This window comes from Pan paniscus, chromosome 7 (assembly GCF_029289425.2).
Source record: "Pan paniscus chromosome 7, NHGRI_mPanPan1-v2.0_pri, whole genome shotgun sequence".
NCBI classification, from domain to species: domain Eukaryota; kingdom Metazoa; phylum Chordata; class Mammalia; order Primates; family Hominidae; genus Pan; species Pan paniscus.
This window is the reverse complement of record NC_073256.2, coordinates 148,183,529-148,205,289: the sequence shown is the minus strand read 5'-3', so window position 1 is coordinate 148,205,289 and position 21,761 is coordinate 148,183,529. Positions and strand designations below refer to the sequence as shown.

The 21,761-nt window shown below is 39.1% G+C and overlaps 1 protein-coding gene across 4 annotated transcripts in view; it reads left to right on the top strand.

Moving 5' to 3' along the window:
• The window catches only part of ADCY8 (adenylate cyclase 8), a 261,872-nt gene that overhangs the window by 207,457 nt on the left and 32,654 nt on the right, over window positions 1-21,761 (top strand). For all 4 annotated transcript variants that reach the window (XM_055116960.2, XM_034966610.3, XM_008955471.4 and 1 more), the window contains 2 exons: window positions 13,571-13,649; window positions 20,766-20,924. In XM_055116960.2, the coding sequence (XP_054972935.1) occupies window positions 13,571-13,649; window positions 20,766-20,924 (238 nt within the window). The remainder of the gene's footprint in view (window positions 1-13,570; window positions 13,650-20,765; window positions 20,925-21,761) is intronic.

Genomic DNA, 21,761 nt, shown 5'->3' with positions numbered 1-21,761 from the left:
ACAATGTGCTTCAGATGTTGAAATTCCTTTCTCTAGTATTATTCTCCTCTCTGTCTCCTCAAATCCAACTTCTAATGTACTGAATATATATCCTTCCCATCCATGTTATATATCTAATGTATACATACACACATATATACACATACACACATATAAACACACACATATATTTACATATACATATAGCTAGGTCTGTATCTATAAATTATTTATAATATTTATTATTTTGTTGTGATGTAATATTATCTTTCTAGATCCATCTAGGTTGATATATATGGACCTCATTTTAGTTGTTGTCTGTACATATGAAATAACACAAACATCAAAATATGTTTATCCTTTGACCTGTTAATAGAGACATTTAGGTTGTTACCAGTTTTCCCTATTATAAAAAATGCTTTAATTACCATCATTGATCATATCTTCTGGGGTGTAGACATAAAAGCACTCTTGTTGGATTATAGGGTATCTGAATTTTCCACTTTTTAAAATATTGCCAAATTGCTCTCCAATGTGACTGACATGATTTTCCTCTTACAAGCAGTGGTCCTGTTGCTCTCATTCCCACCTACACTGTTAGATTTTTAAAATATTTTTCTGGTTGAGTGTACGTTTTATTGCACTGTTTACACTTGTGCTTCTCTGATTATGTGTAAGCTTGCTCATCTTTTTGTTTATTTGTTGGCTATTTGGGTTTCATTTTATGTGAATTGCCAGCTCATATCCTTTACCCAGTTTTCTGTTGGGTTATTCATCATTTTCTTGTTGAATTTGTAAGAGTTATTTTTGTTTTTAATTAACAAATAATTGTATATACTTATGGTATAAAACATGATTTTTTGACCTATGTATATGTGGTAGAATGGCTACATCAAGCTAATTAACATATGCATTACTTCACATGCTTTTTTTGTAGGTGGTGACAGCACATAAGATCTACTCTCTTAGCAATTTTCAAGTATACAATAGATTGCTATTAGCTATAGTTGCCATGTTTTCCAATAGATCTCTTGAATTTATTTCTCCTGTCTAACTAAAATTTTGTATCCTTTGACTAAAAGCTCCTCAATTTCATGTCACACACACACACCTCAAGTCTCTGGTAACCATAATTTTACTATCTGCTTCTATGAGTTCAAAATTCTTAGACTCCACATATAAATGATAACATGCAGTTTTGTCAACAATAGTAGGCCTACCAGTAGTGACCCTGTGCTCAGTTTGCTCATAGGTAAAGTGACATATATATCATCTGTCTATATTAGTCAGCTCAGTTGGCCAATAACCAAAATACCACAGACTAGTATAAATATCAGAAATTTATTTCTCACAGTTCTGGAGGCTGGGAAGTCCCAGATCCAGATTCTAGCCTGGCTTATTTCATTAACATAATGTCATCCAGGTTCATCCATGTGGTAGCAAGTGGCAGGGTTTCCTTCTGTTTTAATGCTAAATAGTATTCCATTGTGTTCATATACCACATTTTCTTTATCCATTTATCCACTGAAGAATAATTTCAGATTGCTCTCTCATGTTCATTGCAGCATTATTCACAATAGCCAGGATATAAGAGTTCTTTATAAACTTCAGATACTAATGTCTAATTTACATGTATATCAAGCATTTTGTGTGCTTTATTTAATCTTCAGAGTAACATTCTGAAGAACAAAGGCTAAGAAAAGTTAGCAATTACCCAGGTTCACATGGCCAGTAAATAACAGATCCGTATTCAAACTTGGGTCTTTTTGACTCCCAAGTCCACTTTTTAAGTACTGTGTGCACCGCTTTTAAATCATACTGAATAACATTCCACCATATTCCAAGGGTTCAAAGAAACTCAAAACATTTTCAAATTAGGTGAGATGGTTAGTGGCCATGGATATATCATGGCCATGCAAAAATGAACACAAAAGAGGGCAAAGATATGTATGAACAAAATAAGCCACCTTTAGAGTAAAAATAAAAGTAAAACCATCTACAATTTATGGAATTAAAGGCAGACACAACATTAACGGAATAAGCTGGGTCTTTAGCTTCAAATCTAGACTCTGTTGCATATGCAAAGTCATATGAATTTGAGGGGAGACAATTCATTTCATAGCATTGCCCTAGGGCTGCTGTGAGGCTGTTATTTGCCTGGCACATAGCAGGTACTCAATATATGTTGATTCCTATTCCCTCTCTCCTTCTTATGAGAGAAGCTTAGTTCTGGACTCTGTTTGGAGGTCTTCAGGAAGAGTTTGTAATCAAATTAACTAAGATCATGAAAGTAAATATAACTCCAAGTTCATTGCTGCTGGAGATCAAGTGCTTTTTTCAGCTTTTTCCTGACTTGAGAACAATCATTGGCTAGTCTTCTATTGCCTTACTCTTTGCTATCAATGGAATGAAATTAATAATAAACGAAGGAACTCAGCCAGCCTTCCATCTCAGCTGTATTATAAATCTACAGGTCGATAGTCACTCGTTAGTGAGTTGGCAGTCATAGGCTACTCACGCTGTTTGGATTTAACCAACACTTTAGGAGCTCACAATAGTTCAAGAATAGGTTTTGCTGGTTGTTCCTATACATTAGGTATCTGGGGAAAACAGATAAAATGTAAAAGGTAGCACAGAAAACCCTGGACACAACAACCTGGCCGCATCTCCATTGGGATGGCCCTGAATACTTCACACTGGCATCTCCCAATCTGCTCATCAAACTGCCTGTCCCACAACAACCCTCTGATTCAGTTCATGATGCCCAGCCCAAAACAGTAGAGGCACCCTTACCCCTAACATCTTAGCAGTCACTAGAGACCCATCTTCCTCAGCATTTCTTGTAGGGAAGCACTATATCTCAATACTTGTGAGTACAAGTTTAGGACTTAAATCAACTGAATTGAAATCCCAGCTGTTCCATCAACCAGATATGTGATCTTGATCAAATTAATTTAAAATGATTTAACTTCTCTAAGCCCTGTTTTTCTCATCAGTAAGGAGGGAATAATAATAGTCCCTATGTGGTAGAAATATAAAAGGAAACAAGTGTGATAACAGAAGCTTAGCACAGGTCTGGCATATGATAAGCACTTGATATGTGCTAATGTTTGTTATTAGACATCACCCCTCCATATCACAAATGCTGCCACTCTGGAAAGATCCTCACTCTCATCTCTGGACTGATGCCCTCTAACTGATCTCTTAAACTCCACTCTCAATTCCCCCTCCTCAAAGCCATGTGGTCAACTCATACTCTTTCTAAAAACCCTTTAAGAGCTTCTTGTTACCTCTAAGAAGTTAAATTTTCAAACCAGTTTACTTAGGATTTTTAAATCTCTCCTTCTTCTGGACCACACTGACTCCTTACTACACAGGTCAACATTTATAGGCTGTATTTGAACCATGGGAAATCACGTCTTTTCTCAAATGAGCTTCTGCACATATATCCCCCTGCCTGATATGTCCATCTCCCTGACTGATTCCAACCTATCATTCTCTAGACCCAATTTAAGGACACTCTACTTGGCAAAACCAACTTTGGCCATTCCTCATTTTCCAATCTGTATACTTGTTTATTATTGCATTTACCTCACTGTGTTGAAGTAATTAATTTTCATGTCTTCCTCTTCCATTAAAATAGGAAATTTTGAAGACAAGGACCATTACTCATGTTCATATAGTAAGCACTTAGGGTTATCTGGCAAGGTGTCCAATTAAATATTTGCAGAATGAAATATTAAATGATTGAGTGACTGAAAGAAGCATTAGCTCATTTGGAATCATATTACATCATTGATTCACAGTAAGCCAACTATCATTCACAACCCTTAAGATTTTTTCTCATTATTGCCCTTATAATATGTGCTCCTCAACCTATAAGCACAATTTGCTTTTGGATTTGTGTCATACTTCACATTTAATGTGGTTTTTTCCTATTTGCCCAAGCCTTCTGGCTTGTTCCAAAGCATTTAGTGTTTTTGTCTTCTCATAGTCTTTATTACATATGTATTCTAACTGATCACCAGAAGATACTATTTCCACACTACCTACACCTTGTTGACTTCTTAAAACATAGGCAAAATACTGGAATGCATTAATGCATTGTAATTCAGGTTAGAAAACCTAGAATTGAGTTCTGGCGCCTGTTTCCACTCATCAGTGGCATGTTTTTAATTCAGGGAGGCAACAAAATAGACTTAATAAGAGCATCAGTTTTGCTGGTTCTAACAGCACCTTGTAGGTGATGTGCTGGGAGGGAGTCTCCCTCACAAACCCACCCTCTTTTTAGTCTAAAGTTTGGAAGAGGCAATGACAGTGAAGCGGCTATGTTGTCTGGGGTAGATACCCAAGGTTCATCACCTCATGCCAGGAAAATTTAGGATATGGACACACACAAGGGGTGTAGGAGTGGAGATTTAATAGGCAAAAGAAAGAGAAAGGAAAACAGCTCTCTCTCTATTGAGAGAGAGGGGAATCCTGAGAGGAAAGAATGGTCAGGGACAGATGCATCAGATTTTATAGTCAGGTTTGAGGAAACAGTGTCTGATTTACATAGGGCTCACAGATTGATTCAATCAGGTGTGACATCATATCATGTGGGGAAAGCTGACCCTCCACCCTAATATTATTATGAAAATGGGCTTTCCAGTTGACTGGTGCCATCTTATCTGCTCCTTACTGTACACGTGGCTGACAAAGAGAAGGGAAGATGGAGCCACCATTTTGAACATGATTGTCACAATGTCAGCATCTATGTCTGCAGCTTGATTTTACAGGCTTTCCTTTGTTAGAAAGGAAAATAATTTGGGGCTGCTTTTCATTAAAAGGAAAACCTTACTGAAGACTTCCATGCCCTCACTATCTGCCTAAGTAATTTCTTCTTAACTCCTGTATCGTTCCTCCCTCTGGATTGGTAACCCTAAGTGCTGTTAGGGGTGTTGGATGACAAAGCTTTCTGGCTACTTCCTGCTGAAAAGGGCATTGTGTGAAGAACAGCAGCTAGGGCTCCTCCTGGGGTAAATCTAAGGGTCCTTGGAAGAAAGGCATGTTCATGCATGGTTCTGTCTACAGCACCATTTGGAGTTTGATTGCTGTCAGCCATTCCAGTGGGTTGTAACACTGGTTTACCTCCACCAGATGTTGCTGAAATGTCAATATAGAAGTAACATTCCTTTTAGGATAAGTGGCATTGGATTTGGGTGGCTAGAGTAACTTTAGTGTTAACCTTGGCTAAATCTTTCCTGCAATTATTAATCCTTTCATGACTACCATAGACCATGTAAGACATGCCTAAACTTTCCAACTTGTCCCAAACATCCTTCTTTTTAAACAACCAACTATTCTTTTTAGGACAAGTATTTACCTTCCTTATAATCCTTTCGTGACTTCCGTGAACCATCTACAACATGTTTAAACCTTCTGACTTGTCCTAAACATCCTTCTTTTAAACAACCAACTATTGTCTTTAGGACAAGTATTTATCATACAAGATCCTTTCTTACATAAAATCTCTTTCCTTTATAAACTTCTTTTCATAGCCAGGATGTGACATATTACCAAACCCAATAAGAAGTTTACAGTTCACAATCTAAAACAAAGATGATACCAGCCCCTTCCTAAGATATACTTCCCTCTTTCCTGGGGACCAGACCAAGAAACTAGCCACAAGATTAGAAACCATGGCTTAGGAGTCACACAGCTAGAGGCTACAAGATTTTGACCCTCTTCAAACTGCTCTCAAGATCAGTGCTTAAGATATTTTATAAACCCTGCCCTTGATGGATCAGCTTGCCTACCCAGATCGATAAACTGGCTTATCCAGGCACCGTGTTGAATGTGCCACCCATGGTTGCAGGTGTGACCTCGGCCATGGAACCAGAGGAACTAGGTAATTGGGATTTTTCACGCTCACCCATGCAACTCTAGTGCTCTGCCTGTGATTTCCCTTTGACTATCTAGACTTTTGTGACCTGCCTGGTTCCCCCAGCCAAAAAGAAATGGATCTCAGGAGAGACTGTGTGACATTTACACTTGGGCAACTGTTACACTTCCCTCCTTTATAAAGGAAGTGTGCTGGTTTGAGCTCTATACCCTGCCATTATCACCGGTGCTAAAGTGTTCACCTTCCAAGAATGGTTCTGGTTAACTTCCAAACTTAAAATCCCCTTACTAAGTAAGTACCATTCTAACTGGAGGCAGAATAGGTGCCTTAAAAAATGTAAGGACCAAATGGCCATTTACCTACTGATGGGACAGTATTGAGACTAAAATTTGGTTTCAGAAGATATTTTACTCCTAATTGTTGAAGACAGAATTTTCCCATTCACCAAAGCAGCATAAAGCCTGGTTTTTAGTAGAGGGGCACAAAAAGGGAGAATTGGGAAGCTAGGGTGTTTCAGAAAAAGACCAACAATCTGCCTCATGGAAAGGATCCCTATTCCACTAGGTGGCACTGTTAACCTTGAAACGCCATGTGCTTTCCAGACCAAGGGCAGAGAGAGACCTGGAAATGCCATGTGGTCTCTAGGCCAAGGGCAGAGAGAGACCTGGAAATGCCATGTGCTCTCCAGACAAAGGGCACAGAGTGACTTGGAAGTGCCATGTGCCCTCCAGACCAAGGGCAGAGAGAGACACTCACTGTGGGTCGGGGGGACCCTCTGTTCCTCAAAAATCACAAGTACGCCTTCCCTTGAGCTATATGCCTAGTTACTATGACATTCCCTAATCTTGCCAAACAAGATTACTTTTGTAAAATTTCCCCTACATTGCATACACAGAGAGGATAGGAGACATGGCTGTCTCAGACAGGAAAGGAGGAAACTACAATAGGAAAGTTGGAGATCCTGTTGCCAACACCCCATCAGGCAGTTGGAGGCTGGGGTCAGTTCAGAAGCCTTTGGATAACCCCAGGGGTTAGCCCCAGCTGGAAATCCTCAGTTGCTCCAGAACCTCTTCCAGCCCCACACGAAGACTAAGTCCTCCTTGAAAGGAAGCCAGTTCAAACACAGCCAACATGCCCAGCAACCAGGATTCTCCATGTTCTCCCCAGTAATGATCATATCTGAGTCTTTAAGAACAGCAGCAACACTAACCATATTTTTAACTGGCTGACAGATGCCTGTTATTGATTTGATTTTATTTAGTTCTAAAATGGAGGCCGAGAGCTCCAAAATGAAAGGACAGAGTTGGAGTCCACTCCTCTATTTACCATTTCAATGAATGTTGTACCTTGGTATCCCAGATGAGGTCCCCAATATGAAGCAGCTACATTGTCTGGGGTAGATACCTGGGCTTGTCATCTTGTGCCAGGAAAATTTAGGACACAGACATACACAAGTGGTTTAGGAGTGGGGTTTAATAGACAAAAGAAAGAGAAAGGAAGAGAAAGGAAACTAGCTCTCTCTTTAGTGAAAAGAGGGGACTTCCAAGAGAAAAGACTGGCCAGCAGCAGATGTGCCGGATTTTATAGTCAGGTTTGAGGAGGTGGTGTCTAATTTACATAGGCTCACAGATTGGTTCAATCAGGTATGATGTTTACATACAGCATGGGGAAAGCTGGCTGCCCCACCCTGATCTTATTATGCAAATGGACTTTCCAGTTGACCAGTGCCATCTTGTCTGCTCCTTACTGTACACTTGGATGACAAAGAGAAGAGAAGATGGAGCCACCATCTTGAACATGATTGGCACAACTTGCCAGCATCTGTGTCTGCAGCTGGATTTTACAGGCTGCCCTTGTTAGAAAGGAAAATAATTTGGGGATGCTCTTCATTAAAAGAGAAACCTTAATGAAGACTTCCATACCCTCACTATCTACCTAAGAAATTTCTTCTTAACTCCTATATCAAAGTACTCATACTACTCATCTGCTTCCAGCAGAACATCAAGAACATATATTTTAATTCAACAAAACATCTTTTTTTTGTACTTTAAGTTCTGGGGTACATGTGCACCATGTGCAGGTTTGTTACATACATATACATGTGCCGTGTTGGTTTGCTGCACCCATTAACTCGTCATTTACATTAGGTACTTCTCCTAATGCTATCCCTCCCCCAACCCCCCACCCCACAACAGGCCCTGGTGTGTGATGTTCAACAAAATATCTTAAGATCTACTGTGCACCTGTTGTTACAAAGAAGATGCTTACAAAAGCAACAAATACCACCTCTGCCTTTTGTTTTGGTATCTAGCTTCCTCCCACCCCATCCCACCCCACACACCCACAGCTTTATTCATGACACTGCTGTTTCCGCCTTCTGGCATCTGGAGGCTAAACAGCATGTGTAGGGGCTTCTCAGAGGTCTCCAGGCTGCAGATAAGCCATGGTTACCAAAATAATCATTGCAAGATTATACCAATAATGTTAGATGTTGAAGGCATTTCAGACATAAAATGTACTACCAGATGAGACATAAAATGTACTACCATTCTCATGAATGAGAATGAGTTAGAATAGATAGTATCTAGGAAAAACACTTATCTAAAAGCATTTGGAGGGAATTAAAGAAAATTGGCACTGGCAGAATCTAGAAGCCATGTGGTGGAGAAAAGATTTTTTCTGACCTAAAATTGTTTCAGTTTGATCCCCACTTGTTTATTACATCGGAAAAGTTCATTTGTCCACACAGTCCTCATAAATAACCAGAATTGTAAAGACTGATGATAGTAGCCATATATCAATTTTCTCTCATATATATACAATACTTAATAGTTCATATGTCTCTTTCTAATTTATCATCTCATTTAAACATCTTGATAACCTTTTGATGTGAGTGCCATCTTCCTCTTTTCAAACGTAGGAAGATTCAGTCTTCTTTTAATGATAGGGAAACTATGAACTACTAGTATATGACAAAGCCAGTTCTGGAATGCAATTCTTTATGCCAACCAGGTTCAATGTACTTTTCACTGAACCATTTCCAATTCTACTCTCATGTTTATACGAGAATATTCATCAAAGTGAAAATAACCCTAGGAGGTCTCCAACTTTGTTGCCATGCCCAGTACTGTGGCTGAAAGATCCTGTGGAAGTAGTCCTCCAGGATAATTTCAGTCCATGCAGCTGAGTCTCTTTAGTGTCTCAGGATGACCACCTGTGTGGCCACTATGCTGATGGATCAATAAGGAGGCAGAGAGACAGAAAGACCAGGCACAGACCACACCAGAGTAAATCAATCAAGGTCTGCTCAATTAAAAAGTAAAAATTAGGTCAGTATAGGCAGGACACAGTGAAGAGGTTAGCCACATTCTTCAAGGAAGATTCAAGATTTCCATCCTCAAGTGCCTCATCAGTGACCATACTGTTGCAGAAAACAATGTCTGCATAAAGACACATCAGACTTTTTAGAAGCAGAACTGATCTTCTCTAGGCCCAGCCTTAAAACAGGAACTTTTCCAGGTTTATGATGGAAACTACTTCACTTGGGCCAAGTGCACCTCATCAGTCTGAGTTACACAACACAAAATATGAATACAAATCACAGGGCACAGTACACTTGAACTTGGGCACACTTCCCATTCATCATCTTCAGCCTTTCAAGGCAAATGCCACAAAACTAGAATTAAGATAAGTGATGCAGATCTTGCTACCCAATCATGAAAACAGACACCTGCAACATTTCAGTGTTGTATAACACATCAGTCCTTCCTACAGAGAGGGGTTGGTTAATAGACACAAAATTCAACTAGATAAGAGGAATATGTTTAGTGTTCTATAGCACTGCAGGGTGACTATAATTGACAATAATTTACTGTATGTTTTTAAATAGCTAGAAGAGAGGGTTTTGAATGTTCACAAAGAAATGATAAATATGTGAGGTAGTGAATATGCTAATTAACCTGCCTTGATCATTATACACAGTACACATGTATTGAAACATCGCTCTGTGCCCTATAAATATGTACAATTATTATACATCAATTAAAAATAAAATTAAAAAGAATCAAGAAGGTTTTGGGATGCACAAAAGGATTTTAACCAATGAGAAGTTGAGGTAGTTCAAAAGAACACTGTCTGCTACAACTAAAGGACTAGATGGGGATAAGAATGGATGCAGAAAGACTATTTGGGAGGCAACTGTAATGGCCAGCTTCATGGACATGTGGCCCGTGCATTCACATAGGGCTCTGCACTCAGAAGGGCCTTGCTTTGTTTAATGCCCTGCTTTCACCATCTTGAAATTCTCTAAAAAAAAATTTCAAGAAACCCCTGCATTTTCATTTTACAGTGGGTCCACAAATTACTGAACCAGTTCTAGCTATTGCACTAATCCACATGAAACAGCAGGGTCGATAGGAGGAATGAACAACCAGGAAATAATCCACGTGTAGAGTCAAAGCCAAATAACATTTGTCCAACATCACACGACCTTCATGAATTCGTCCATGTATCCATTCAATACACATTACATTGTTTTCTGTGGGTTTTTACTAGGCCCTGCAGGTTCATAGATGAATAAGGCATTATTTTTATCCTTTGGGACCTTAAGGGCAAGCAATTATAAGTAGGTACATAGAGGAGGGCATTGTAGCTACTGAAAAATACCACTGAGATCTGTATTGATAGCTAGTCTTCACTGTTCGCTAGCTAATTAAGTTAAATTTTTTAACATCTCAGTCTTGGATTTTTTTTCTAGAATGGGGATAATAGTATCTTGATTGTTGATATGACAATTAAAGTAGGCAGAATATGTAAAGTGGTTATTAGAGTATGGCATAAAATTAGCACTTACAGTCATTATTATGACAACAGAATAAAAGATAAATTCAAGCTGAATGGTTTATTATGAGTGTCATAGAAGCAATAGGGAGCTAATAGTAAACTAAAAATTCGGGGTCAAATGTGCTATAATGAACATGCTGAATTTGGTGCCTAAGATATGAGTTCTCATCCTGGCTCTGACACAAATGAGCTATGTGACCTTGGGAAAATGACTACTCCTCCGTGGGCCTCAGTCTCTACCTGTAAAATAAAAGGCTGCAAGGGATATTACGTTATGTGTGGTGCACATAATATTAACTAGAATAAATCTGCTAAGTGCACAAAAGGTACTTAATTACTTGAAATTATTTTCATAATTTTTAGTAAGTCTGAAGTAGCTTACAAAACAGTATGAGAGCTATGCAATCCTAAATTTGTAAACATACTTTTTTGTATGGGGTAAAAGGAATTGACATTTAGTTAACTCCAAAATTTTAACCATTGTCTTCTCTGGGTGGTAGGCTTAAGGGCAGTTTTTATTTTGTTATACGTGCATCTTTATTAGCTTCCAAACTCACTATAATTAGCATAAATATTTCTGTAATGAATAACACTCAGATATTAATTTTTGTGATACATCAGATAAGATGATCTCTAAAGATTGTTATAGCCCTGAAAATTACATTATGCTACATGGGTTTTCACTTAAGAATGTTCCTTTCTATTAGCATAAAGAGATGATAGTATTAACTCAGTGATTTTATTAATACAAATAAATTAGTTCAACATGTTCTTGGTTTTAAGTCCCTGACAACCAATATTAAGCAAAGCATTGTAATACAGTACAGATTTCAGTCATTTGGCTCTCTTTGAAAGTTCTTTAAGGAATCATTGAAACTACAAAAATAAAAACTTTCTAATCTCAAACCACAGTTCTTTTGGGATGCTCCTCAGCCTGGCTGACTTACTGTGCATATTCTGCAGTCTGTGCTCAGGCTGTTTTTTCCATGTGCAATACAGTGAATGACTCAAAAATTGTTCATAATTTTCTGTTACTTTTTCTTCTGAGTTTTGTCTAGTCATCTTTCTATTTTTGGTCAATCACTGCTTTCAAAATAATTCAACAGGTATTTGTGTTTTCTCTTGAAAATGTGTTTCAAATGATAAATTTCTGGGCTTAAAGTCTTCTGTATGGCAAAGCAAAGGATATCCAAAGTGCCAGGCAGAGCAGGGATTTGGGAAGGAGTCACAAGGAGGAGCTGAACGCAGGACATGCTCATTCAAACTAAGCAATGTGAACAAGTGACTTTTTAAAGCTCCACCACCATGAGCAAGATGATGTGCCAGGTGCTTCACAGGGTGGCAAGGGGGAAATGTGGGCCAGGCACTGTGCCAAGCACATTACCATGATTAACTCATTTAATCCTCACAATTATAGAGGTATACACTATTAAATACATTCAACTGAGGCTCAGAGATGTTAAATGACCTTTCCAAGGTCAAACAACTGGTCAGTAGAAAAGCTGACATTGGAACCTGGATCTTCATGAGTCCAAACCTCATGTCTTTAATCTTTATTCAGGGGTCCACAAACTTCAGAGGCTAGAGAATTGAGTGACATGAAAGAATAAAAGGATGGTACTGGAATGTGTCTATGTTCTCAAAATAAGCCTGATGGTGATGGTGGATGGCTGGAAGGATGGATGGATGGATGGATGGATGGATGGATGGATGGATGGATGGATTCATGGATGGATGGATGGATGGATTCATGGATTCATGGATTCATGGATTCATGAATGGATGGATGACTCCTCAGCCCTAAAATGCAGGATGACAATGTGTGGCTCACAGTCCAGCCCTCTTCACTTTAGCACTCACAGTGGACAGCTCGGTTAGCACTCCCTCCTCCTGAGTCTACATATGGCTTCAAACATGATATATGACATATATTTTTTATCCCCATACTGGAGACCTATAAACCACCTAGCTAAGCAAAATAGATGTCCTGTACCTAGAGAACCCATCCCACTTTTTCCTTGTGAAGTCTTATCTTTTAGGATTCAGCTCTTCAGCCTTCCCTGAACACCCAGCCTGGGTTGCTTTTTTTCCCGTGTATTCCTATGGCAACAAGGATGTATCCTTTCCACGGAGTTTATCATATTATAAAATTATCTGTGTATTTATTTCTCTTACTTAATGTTTCGAGGACAAAGACAACATGCCTTCTTCATCTCTATATCCCAGAATATTATGCCTGGCACACAGTAGATGCTCAATAATTATGTGCTTCTCTGGGTCTATAGAAGCATAATAATTAGTATCATCTATTGTTAGCATCTTTTCTCCAAGGTATTCACAGATTTGACTCTTGTCCCAGCCCACAGAGTTATTTGGTCCTCTTAATCCTCATATGCAAAATACCTCCCTAAGAATGTACATTTTCACTCCTAAGTCTAAGTCCCTGTCCAATCCTGATGAGTTGAACTGTGCCTGGCCCAGTATAAGCTGGGAAGGTTTTTTTAGCATAAAGCTAGATTCCATCTTCACATGGATTTTGTGATAGGAAAGTATAAAGGCTATTTAAAATCTATAAAATGTGTTCTGCACATAGAAAACATTATTATTAATGTGAGTGTACCATCTAGATGCTAGACTCTAGAATCTCTTTCACCATATGTGTTCTGGGTCACCTCATACCCTTGGGGGTCAATTGATTTTTGAATTAGCCAATGTGCAAACCCTTAGAGCAGCCACTATCACATAATAGGTGCTGAAAAGATGTGTGTTTTTTTCTTTTTATACCACTCCTTTCTGAACCTCAGTTTTCTCAATGGTCTCCTTGAAGTCCCCCCATGGTTATCAGTTCCTTTTTTCTTCCAACAGAGATTTCCTGGGGACCAAGGAGGCATCACTGCTACTGATGGCCATGTTCCTCCTGGCTGTGTTCTACCATGGACAGCAGGTAATCTAACATTTCGCTCTGACTGCTCTGTTACCTGACATTTCTTGTTACCATCAAACTGGCCTCTGCTGCTCTTTGCAGCAAATAACTTTTAGCTGCCTGTGGCAAGTTGAGGTTCTTAAAGAATCAATTCCTAATAAAGACCACCTAATGAAAAACAAAGCTGGAGAAGATCTGGTAAACAATGTGGTTTTAAGGACCTTTGGATACATCTCTTTCAAAATATCATCCTAGTGAAAGAGCTTTCAATTTCTGCCTAAGACAAACTGGGATCCCTCCCAATTCTGTTGCCTGGATGAAATTATTACTACTACAAAAGTTGTGTGCTATATTAGGTAAACATTTGGGTTCAGCTGAGCCTGGATTCTAATCACAGTTCTTACTCTCAGCAATGTATGATCTTGGGCAAGTTACTTATCTCCATGAGCCTCAGTTTCCTCAACTCTAAAATAAATTAGTAATACCTAAATAGGGCTGTCTTGAGGAAGCGTTGCAGATTATTGTGTGTAGAATTTTGTGCACTGACTTGCATTGTTTATAATAAAGACTTCATTACAGATCTGTCCTAATTAGATAAAATGCCTGCCATATGGATTATGCTTTCCATGAGCCCCTACTCTTTACCAGAATCTGGAGTGGGCACTGTGGGCAGAACTGTACAAAATCCCAGCTCTGGTCCAGTCTCCTGGAGTAGAGCTGACCCCAAATAATGCAAACATGTTATGTGTGGAACAGACTTGGCTAGGGACTTCGAGAAAGAAAATTATTCTTCATAGGAACATCTAGGCAGGGTTCTCAAAGACCAGTAGGTCTTCTCCAGGTGAACTCCAACCCATGAACGTTCGTCGCTTGGGGAGATTCTCACCCCCTGGTAGAAATCAGGCACTGCCTCCCTCACTACCCTTCTCTGGATCTTTGTCCATCTTTCTGTGGTCTGTGTGTACTTCAAAAACCATAACCAGAAAAGGAGGAAAGCACAGCAAGGAGACTGTCAGCCAGACCAGAAATAGAAGCACATTGCTGGGAAATCACCATGGAAACGGAGGTAACGAACCCTGAGAAAATAGGGATGAAACAGCCCAAAACCCCAAGAACACAGAGACACATATTTAAAGTTATTTGTAATAAAGGGGATTGTACAGTGTAGTCAAGAAAAAAATAGATAATACTAAAACTTGGCAAGTGAAGGAAATGAATAAAGAATTAATATTTATTGAGTCCCTACTATGTGCCTAGCACTTTCTCTCTATTCTCATTTAATCCTATCAACAACCTGGAATGGAAGTTATTATTACTCCTGTTTTATGGACGATGAAAGTAAGGCTATTCAGTTAGTAAGTAGGAGGACCAGAATTCAAATCCTGATCTGTCTTCAAAGCCTACTCTTTCCACTTCACTGGGCTGATCAGAGCAGAACAAAGATGCTGTCTGCATACGAACACAGTGACCCAGGATACTGCATCTTGCAATATGCTTTGACTTGTTTTCCCATTTTGGCTGAAATTATGATGAAACACTAGGCCAAATGTCAGTCTAGCCATTTCTAGAATTCCTGTTTTTAGGTCTTTCCAGCTATCTGTGAGGACTGGGGTCTTGTCTTCTGCTACTTGACAGCTTTCATTTCTAGGGGAGAATGCCTTAGTCTGACACACAAATGACAATCCATTTGAGAACTATGAAAACAGATTTAGACAAGGCCATCATCCTACAGACAAACATATGCTCACTCAATTACACAGGTTTTAAATTGACAAGTGAGAAATCCCTGGAAATAGCTGAGAGAACAAGTTCTGGGTAAGGGTCATCATTCCATAAAAAGGAGAATGGTTCTGTCTCTTCTGTCACCTTAGGGAATTACTTTGTGCCCTGTCAGTGCCTTCCTCAAATGGTACCCTAATAACATTCAGATTTGATTTATCCTATGCTCCATTTACCCTGGGAAAGCAGATAACCTAATTGCATTAAGATTATAGGTAAAGTACGGGTATCTAAGTATTCAGTGAGGGTCTGAGTGACTGGGTTTAAGTGACATCTGATATTTTTCCCTTTTATTTTTAACTTTCAAAAGGCTTTGAAATTATATAACCACATCTCATCACTATAGCAGTTACAAGTACAGGCTTTGGAATTGGGCAGATAGTATTAAAACCCCAACTCTGCCACTTAGTAGCTATGTGACTTTCAACAGTTTACTTACCTTTCTGATTTTCAGTTTCCTCACCTGTAAAATGGGTATGATAATAACAAGTTCTACTTTATAGGATTGTTAGAGTGTTATATGAGAATATAATTGTAATGTACTTATCCCAGTGGCTCGCACATATAAATTTTCAAAATTGATAGCTATTAATATTTTACTTTAAAAATAAGCTGATGACAAAAACAAGGCAGGTATTGTTAGCCATCTGGTCCTAAGACAAGAACAGAGATCGAAGTGCCCTGAGGTCACAAAGCCTGTAAGAAACGCCAGACTGGAGCGGGAATCCAAATGCTCGAACTCCTAGTTCCATTCTGTTTCCTTCACATGCCACTGCCTCCCTGTGATAGGGGCGGCTTTCTGCAGGGTTGTATCACTTCAAGTGTCTTCTATCTGCAGCATCGTTTTGGGTCCTGTTAATCTCCGATCAAGCCTGCCCACTCCTGGGCTTGCTCCCTGCTTCTACTGGTTTTCCCTTGTGACTCAGAGGCCCTCTATTTTTAATAGGGGCTGAATAATGCCCACTGATGCCTGGTACGCAGAAGCGTCTGGTGGGGGCATGTGTAATTAAACATCTCCAGAGGGATGGAGGTGGTTATGTAACTGAATAATTGGAAATTTTTATCTTGCACATATGTGGAAATGACATGCCAAACACTTCCTCCTCTGAGGCAGGTGAACATTCTCAACATTGAACAGAGACAGCAAACAATTGGGTGCCTCCCACCTGGTGCCTGATTCACTGGTAGCCCTGGAGGTTTGGGCTTTGCCTGGGCATCTTCGGTTTTAGCAGAGGAAGCCACGCCTCCACAAGGAGAAAGAGAATAATGAGGTCCTGTCTCCAGTAACTTCCAGGTGTGATAATGGCAGGCACCTGAGATTGTGTGGCTCAGAAGGAAAGACTCAAGCCTTGGAACCAAATATTCTTGCTTGAGTCCTAGTAACTCCACTTCAAGAATAGGTGACCTTGAGAGACTCAACCTTCCAGGGCTGTCATTTCTTACAGTTTATTGATTGCATTCTCTAAGGCATTTAAGAAATTCCCCTGTCCTTTGTTTTTGTTTTGTTTTGTTTTGTTTGTACTGTATTTCTGTCCAGAAGCTTGGTGAGATTCAGGTTTAATGATTTCTGCAAAACATTTAATTGGTTGGTTTTATAGACTACAATTAGGGGGTGCATAATGTCTCCTTATCTTTTTGTGATGTTAGCAGCTGCTTATGATAATCGCCTATATTCACTTATTTTATACAGTGATATGCTAATCCTATCAGTTCTCCATAATTTATTAGCTGGAATACATTACTAAAGAGAACCATCTCCTCACTATTTGTTACCTGGAAGTACAATTCATAAAGCAAAGATAAATGCTGAATTTTTTCCCTGTAAGTTTGTTTAAGTTTCCCCATAAGTTTTTTCCCTAGCATCATTCAGAGGTGACCATGAGGTTCTGGTTTTTAGGTGTCATTTTGAATTTACGCATTTTACCATATTCTCTGTGTTTCAATTCATTGCAGTTATTAGTCTTATTAAGCTAAACGTGTCACATCTTTGACTAGTGGGAGCTCATTCAAGTTGGCTTTTGCATCATTTTGACATAACCCTGGTAGTCTCTGATAGACTCCTGGTTTCTCATATTAAAAAATCTTCCAATAAAGTCATTTACTTAAAACAAGACATAATTAAAAGTACCTAAAATTTGGGCACCTCTGAAGGGAATGGGAATTTTTTTGTAGGAACTGATATTTAGAAACCACAATCTGGACACTGAGAGTTATTACTACTAAGTTTTCATTGTTTCTAGAACTTGATTTCAGTGAGCAGAGCTAGGAAATCTATACATCATGAGTTCACAGTGTGATACTTCCACTTCATAATGAGGACCACAAGCTTTTGACTTAACTTCATCAATCTTATATCTGCAGCTCCTTTTTCTCTTCCCCAAAATTCCAGTTTTAATGACACCAACACAGTTACTCATTTACTTTATCTTGTGATTCACTATAATAGTCTAAGTATATTAATACAATTGTTACCACCTATAATGTGATTATTATAAACAGTTTTGACATTCTTGTTGAGCTCTTTTTATCCTTAGGGTATTTCCCTCTGGCAGCATGTCATCAAATTATTGTGCAAAAGGACATCTGATATAGTTCCTCTCTGTGTAGGCTCATTTGTTGGGTTGTATGCTTGGTTATTTGTTTTTACAGAGTTTTTTGATAATAGATTTAGTTTAATAAGTAAAATATTGGAATGATTCTAAAGTTATTTACTTAAAACAAGACATAATTAAAGAAATTTAAATTCTATCCCTATTTTCCCACACCATTCCCTTCCTTTGTCATTTCATAGATTAAAATATAAACCATTTTATAAAATGTAAAATGGTTTATATGTTAATGTTTTAATAAATTAATTAAGAAGGCCAGTCACAGTGGCTCATGCCTGTAATCCCAGCACTTTGGGAGGCTGAGGCGGGTGGATCACGAGGTCAGGAGATCAAGACCATCCTGGCTAACACGGTGAAACCCCGTCTCTACTAAAAATACAAAAAATTAGCTGGGCGTGGTGGCAGGCACCTGTGATCCCAGCTACTCGGGAGGCTGAGGCAGGAGAATGGGGTGAACCCGAGGGGCGGAGCTTGCAGTGAGCTGAGATAGTGCCACTGCACTCCAGCCTGGGCGACAGAGCGAGACTCTGTCTCAAAAAAAAAAAAAAAAGAAAAAAAAATAATTAAGAAATATGTGTGTGTGCATGCATGTGGATAAAGAGATCAATCTTTCTTAGATAAATGGTAGCATACTATATACACTTTTCTCCTCTTGGAGACCAGTTCCTCAAAGTATGGAGAGATAGTCTTCATTTCTTTTTAATAGCTGCATCATGTTCAATGATATTTCTGTACTAAAGTTTATTCAGCCAAAAAAATGAACATTTGGTTTGTTTTCAGCCTTTGTTATTAAAAATTCTGCTGAATGGATAACCTTTTGCATATGGTCTTTTCATACTTTTGCCATCCACTGATACTTTAAAATTTTTTTTTAAAGAAAAGAAGCTATCTGAACTGTCTAAGCCCTTGAATTCAGGGCAGCTCACCATGTGTTTACCAGGGCAGCATACTGTTCATGTCAACAGTTAAAGACTGAAATAATGACATACGCAGAACTGCAGTAAAAATGGGCTGTGAGATCCTTTGGAAAGGACACTGTGCACCTTCTCATGAGAGGGGAGGCTAGGACAAGAGGGAACCAATGTGTATTGAGTGCCTAATATGTGCCATGTGTTTATCTATAACTTCCTATAATGCCTATTCCGCCCCTGCATGGTCACTGATGTTCACATCAATTTCAGAGATGAGGAAACTGAGATGAAGTAACTTGTCCAGGGTTAAAGTGTGTAAATGTGGAACTAGAACTCTAAGCTATATCTGTCTAGCAACTAAATCTGTAATCCTTTCACTAATGAGTTCATTCATTTATTCTATATTACCTAGTGGTTAACAACTCAGATTCTATATTCTGATTTTTGAATCAAGTTCAAATCCTGGCTTCCACTAACTCATGTGTGATCTTAGTCAAGTTATTAATTCATGTTTGCTTTGATTTTCTTATCTGTAAGATAAGAAATGACAATAATACCTTCCTATTAGGGCTATTACATGGATTAAAGGATTTAATATATGTATATTGTTTAAAAACATTCCTGGTATATGATAAGCACCATGTAAGTGTTAGCTAGTTTTACTATGATAACTTATTTAATGAGCCATCAAATATTAAGTGCCTGCCCTGTGCCAAACGTGTTACTACGTGGTAAGTGTATTCGTATCTCCACCTGTCGTACATAACAATATGCCATAGACTGAGTGTATTTAACAACAGAAATTTATCTTCTCATGGTTCTGGAGGCTGAGAAGTCCAAGGTCAAGATCTGGAAGGGTTTGTTTTCTGATGAGGGCTCTTATCTGGCTTGCAGATGGCTGGCTACCTGCTTGCTGTATCCCAACCTGGCCTTTTTTTAGTGTGTGCATGTGGAGAGAGAAAGAGCGAGTGTTCTCATGTCTCTTCCTACAAGGGCAGTAATCTCATCCTGAGGGATACACCAGCATGACCTCATCGACCCTAATTACATCCCGAAGTTTCCATCTCTAAATGCCATCACATTGGGGGTTAGGGCTCCAATATATGAATTTGAGAGGGACACAGACATTCAGTCTGTAACAGTAAGGATGTAAAGTCGAACAGATAGAAGCACCTCTGACCATATGATATGGTTTGGCTGTGTTCCCACCCAAATCTCACCCTGAATTATAGTAATCCCCATATGTCAAGGATGGGTCCAGGTGGAGATAACTGAGCCATGGGGGCAGTTTCCCCCATACTGTTCTCATGGTAGTGAATGACTTTCATGAGATCTGATGGTTTTATAAATGGGAGTTCCCCTGCAAAAGCTCTCACTTGCCTGCTGCCATGTAAGAGGTTCCTTTGCTCTTCCTTCATCTTCCGCCATGATTGTGAGGCCTCCTCAGCCATGTGGAACTAGAAGTCCATTAAACCTCTTTCCTTTATAAATTATCCAGTCTTGGGTGTATTTTGATTAGCACCACGAGAATGGACTAATACACCATACAACATTGACAGTCTAGTAGAGGACACTAACATTATCAGGTAATCACACAAACAAGTATGAAATCACAGGGGGCAATAATGCTGTGAAAGGCAGGCACACATCCCTGTGAAACCTAATCATTCTCTGATCACTTGGCTTCCAACAAAATGCCTCCCAAAATATTCAGATCAGGCTCTGTTTCATTTGTGAAGAGTTCCAGAGAAGCCTTTCCTGCCTCCCAGTTGTCTGTGCCTGAAGCCTACACCTCAGAAGTTTACCTCATTCTTCTCTTTCTCTCACATGTACTGCAGCTGGAGTACACAGCCCGCCTGGACTTCCTTTGGCGAGTACAGGCCAAAGAGGAGATCAATGAGATGAAGGAGCTGAGGGAACACAATGAGAACATGCTCCGGAATATCTTACCCAGCCATGTGGCCCGCCATTTCCTAGAAAAGGACCGCGACAATGAGGTGAGCCAGGGGCTGGTCTAGCCAGTGAGAAAGGGTGGTGGTGGGTGATGTGCAGTTGTTCACATTGATCCCAAACTCTGGGAGAATTTCACTGTCATCATGTGAGTGCATGAGAAAGGAGAAACTCCTAGCACTATGAAATTTACACATGGCCTCCCAACCTCAGGCACCTCATCTACAAGATGGATATAATAAGGTCTCCATTGAAAGACTACATTGGAATTTTAAAGTTGTATGTGCATATGCATGTGTGTGTGTATATATATGTATATATATGTATGTGTATGTGTACGTATGTATATATACACAACAATTTCACTTCTGGTTATATACCCAAAATAATTGAAAAAAGGGTCTCAAAGACATATTTGTATATCTAGAAGCATTATTTACAATAGTCAAAAAGTTGAAGCAGCCCCAAGGGTCCATTGATGGACGAATAGATAAACAAAATGTGATATATACATAAAGTGGAATATTATTCAGGCTTTAAAAAGAAGGGAATTCTCACACATGCTACAGCAATGGATGAATTTTGAATACATTATGCTAAGTAAAATGGGCCATTCGCAAAAAATAAATACTATATTATTCCACTTATATAAGGTACCTAGAGTGTTCAAATTCATAGAGATGAAAAGTAGAATGGTGGTTGCCAAGAGCTGGAGGGAGGGGAGAATTGGAGTTATTGTTTCATGAGTGCAGAATTTCAGTTTTGCAAGATCACAAGAGTTCCAGAGATAGATGGTGAAGATGGTTGCACGACAATGTGACTATACTTAATGCCACTAAACTATACACTTAAAAATGGTCAAGATGGCCGGGCGCAGTGGCTCA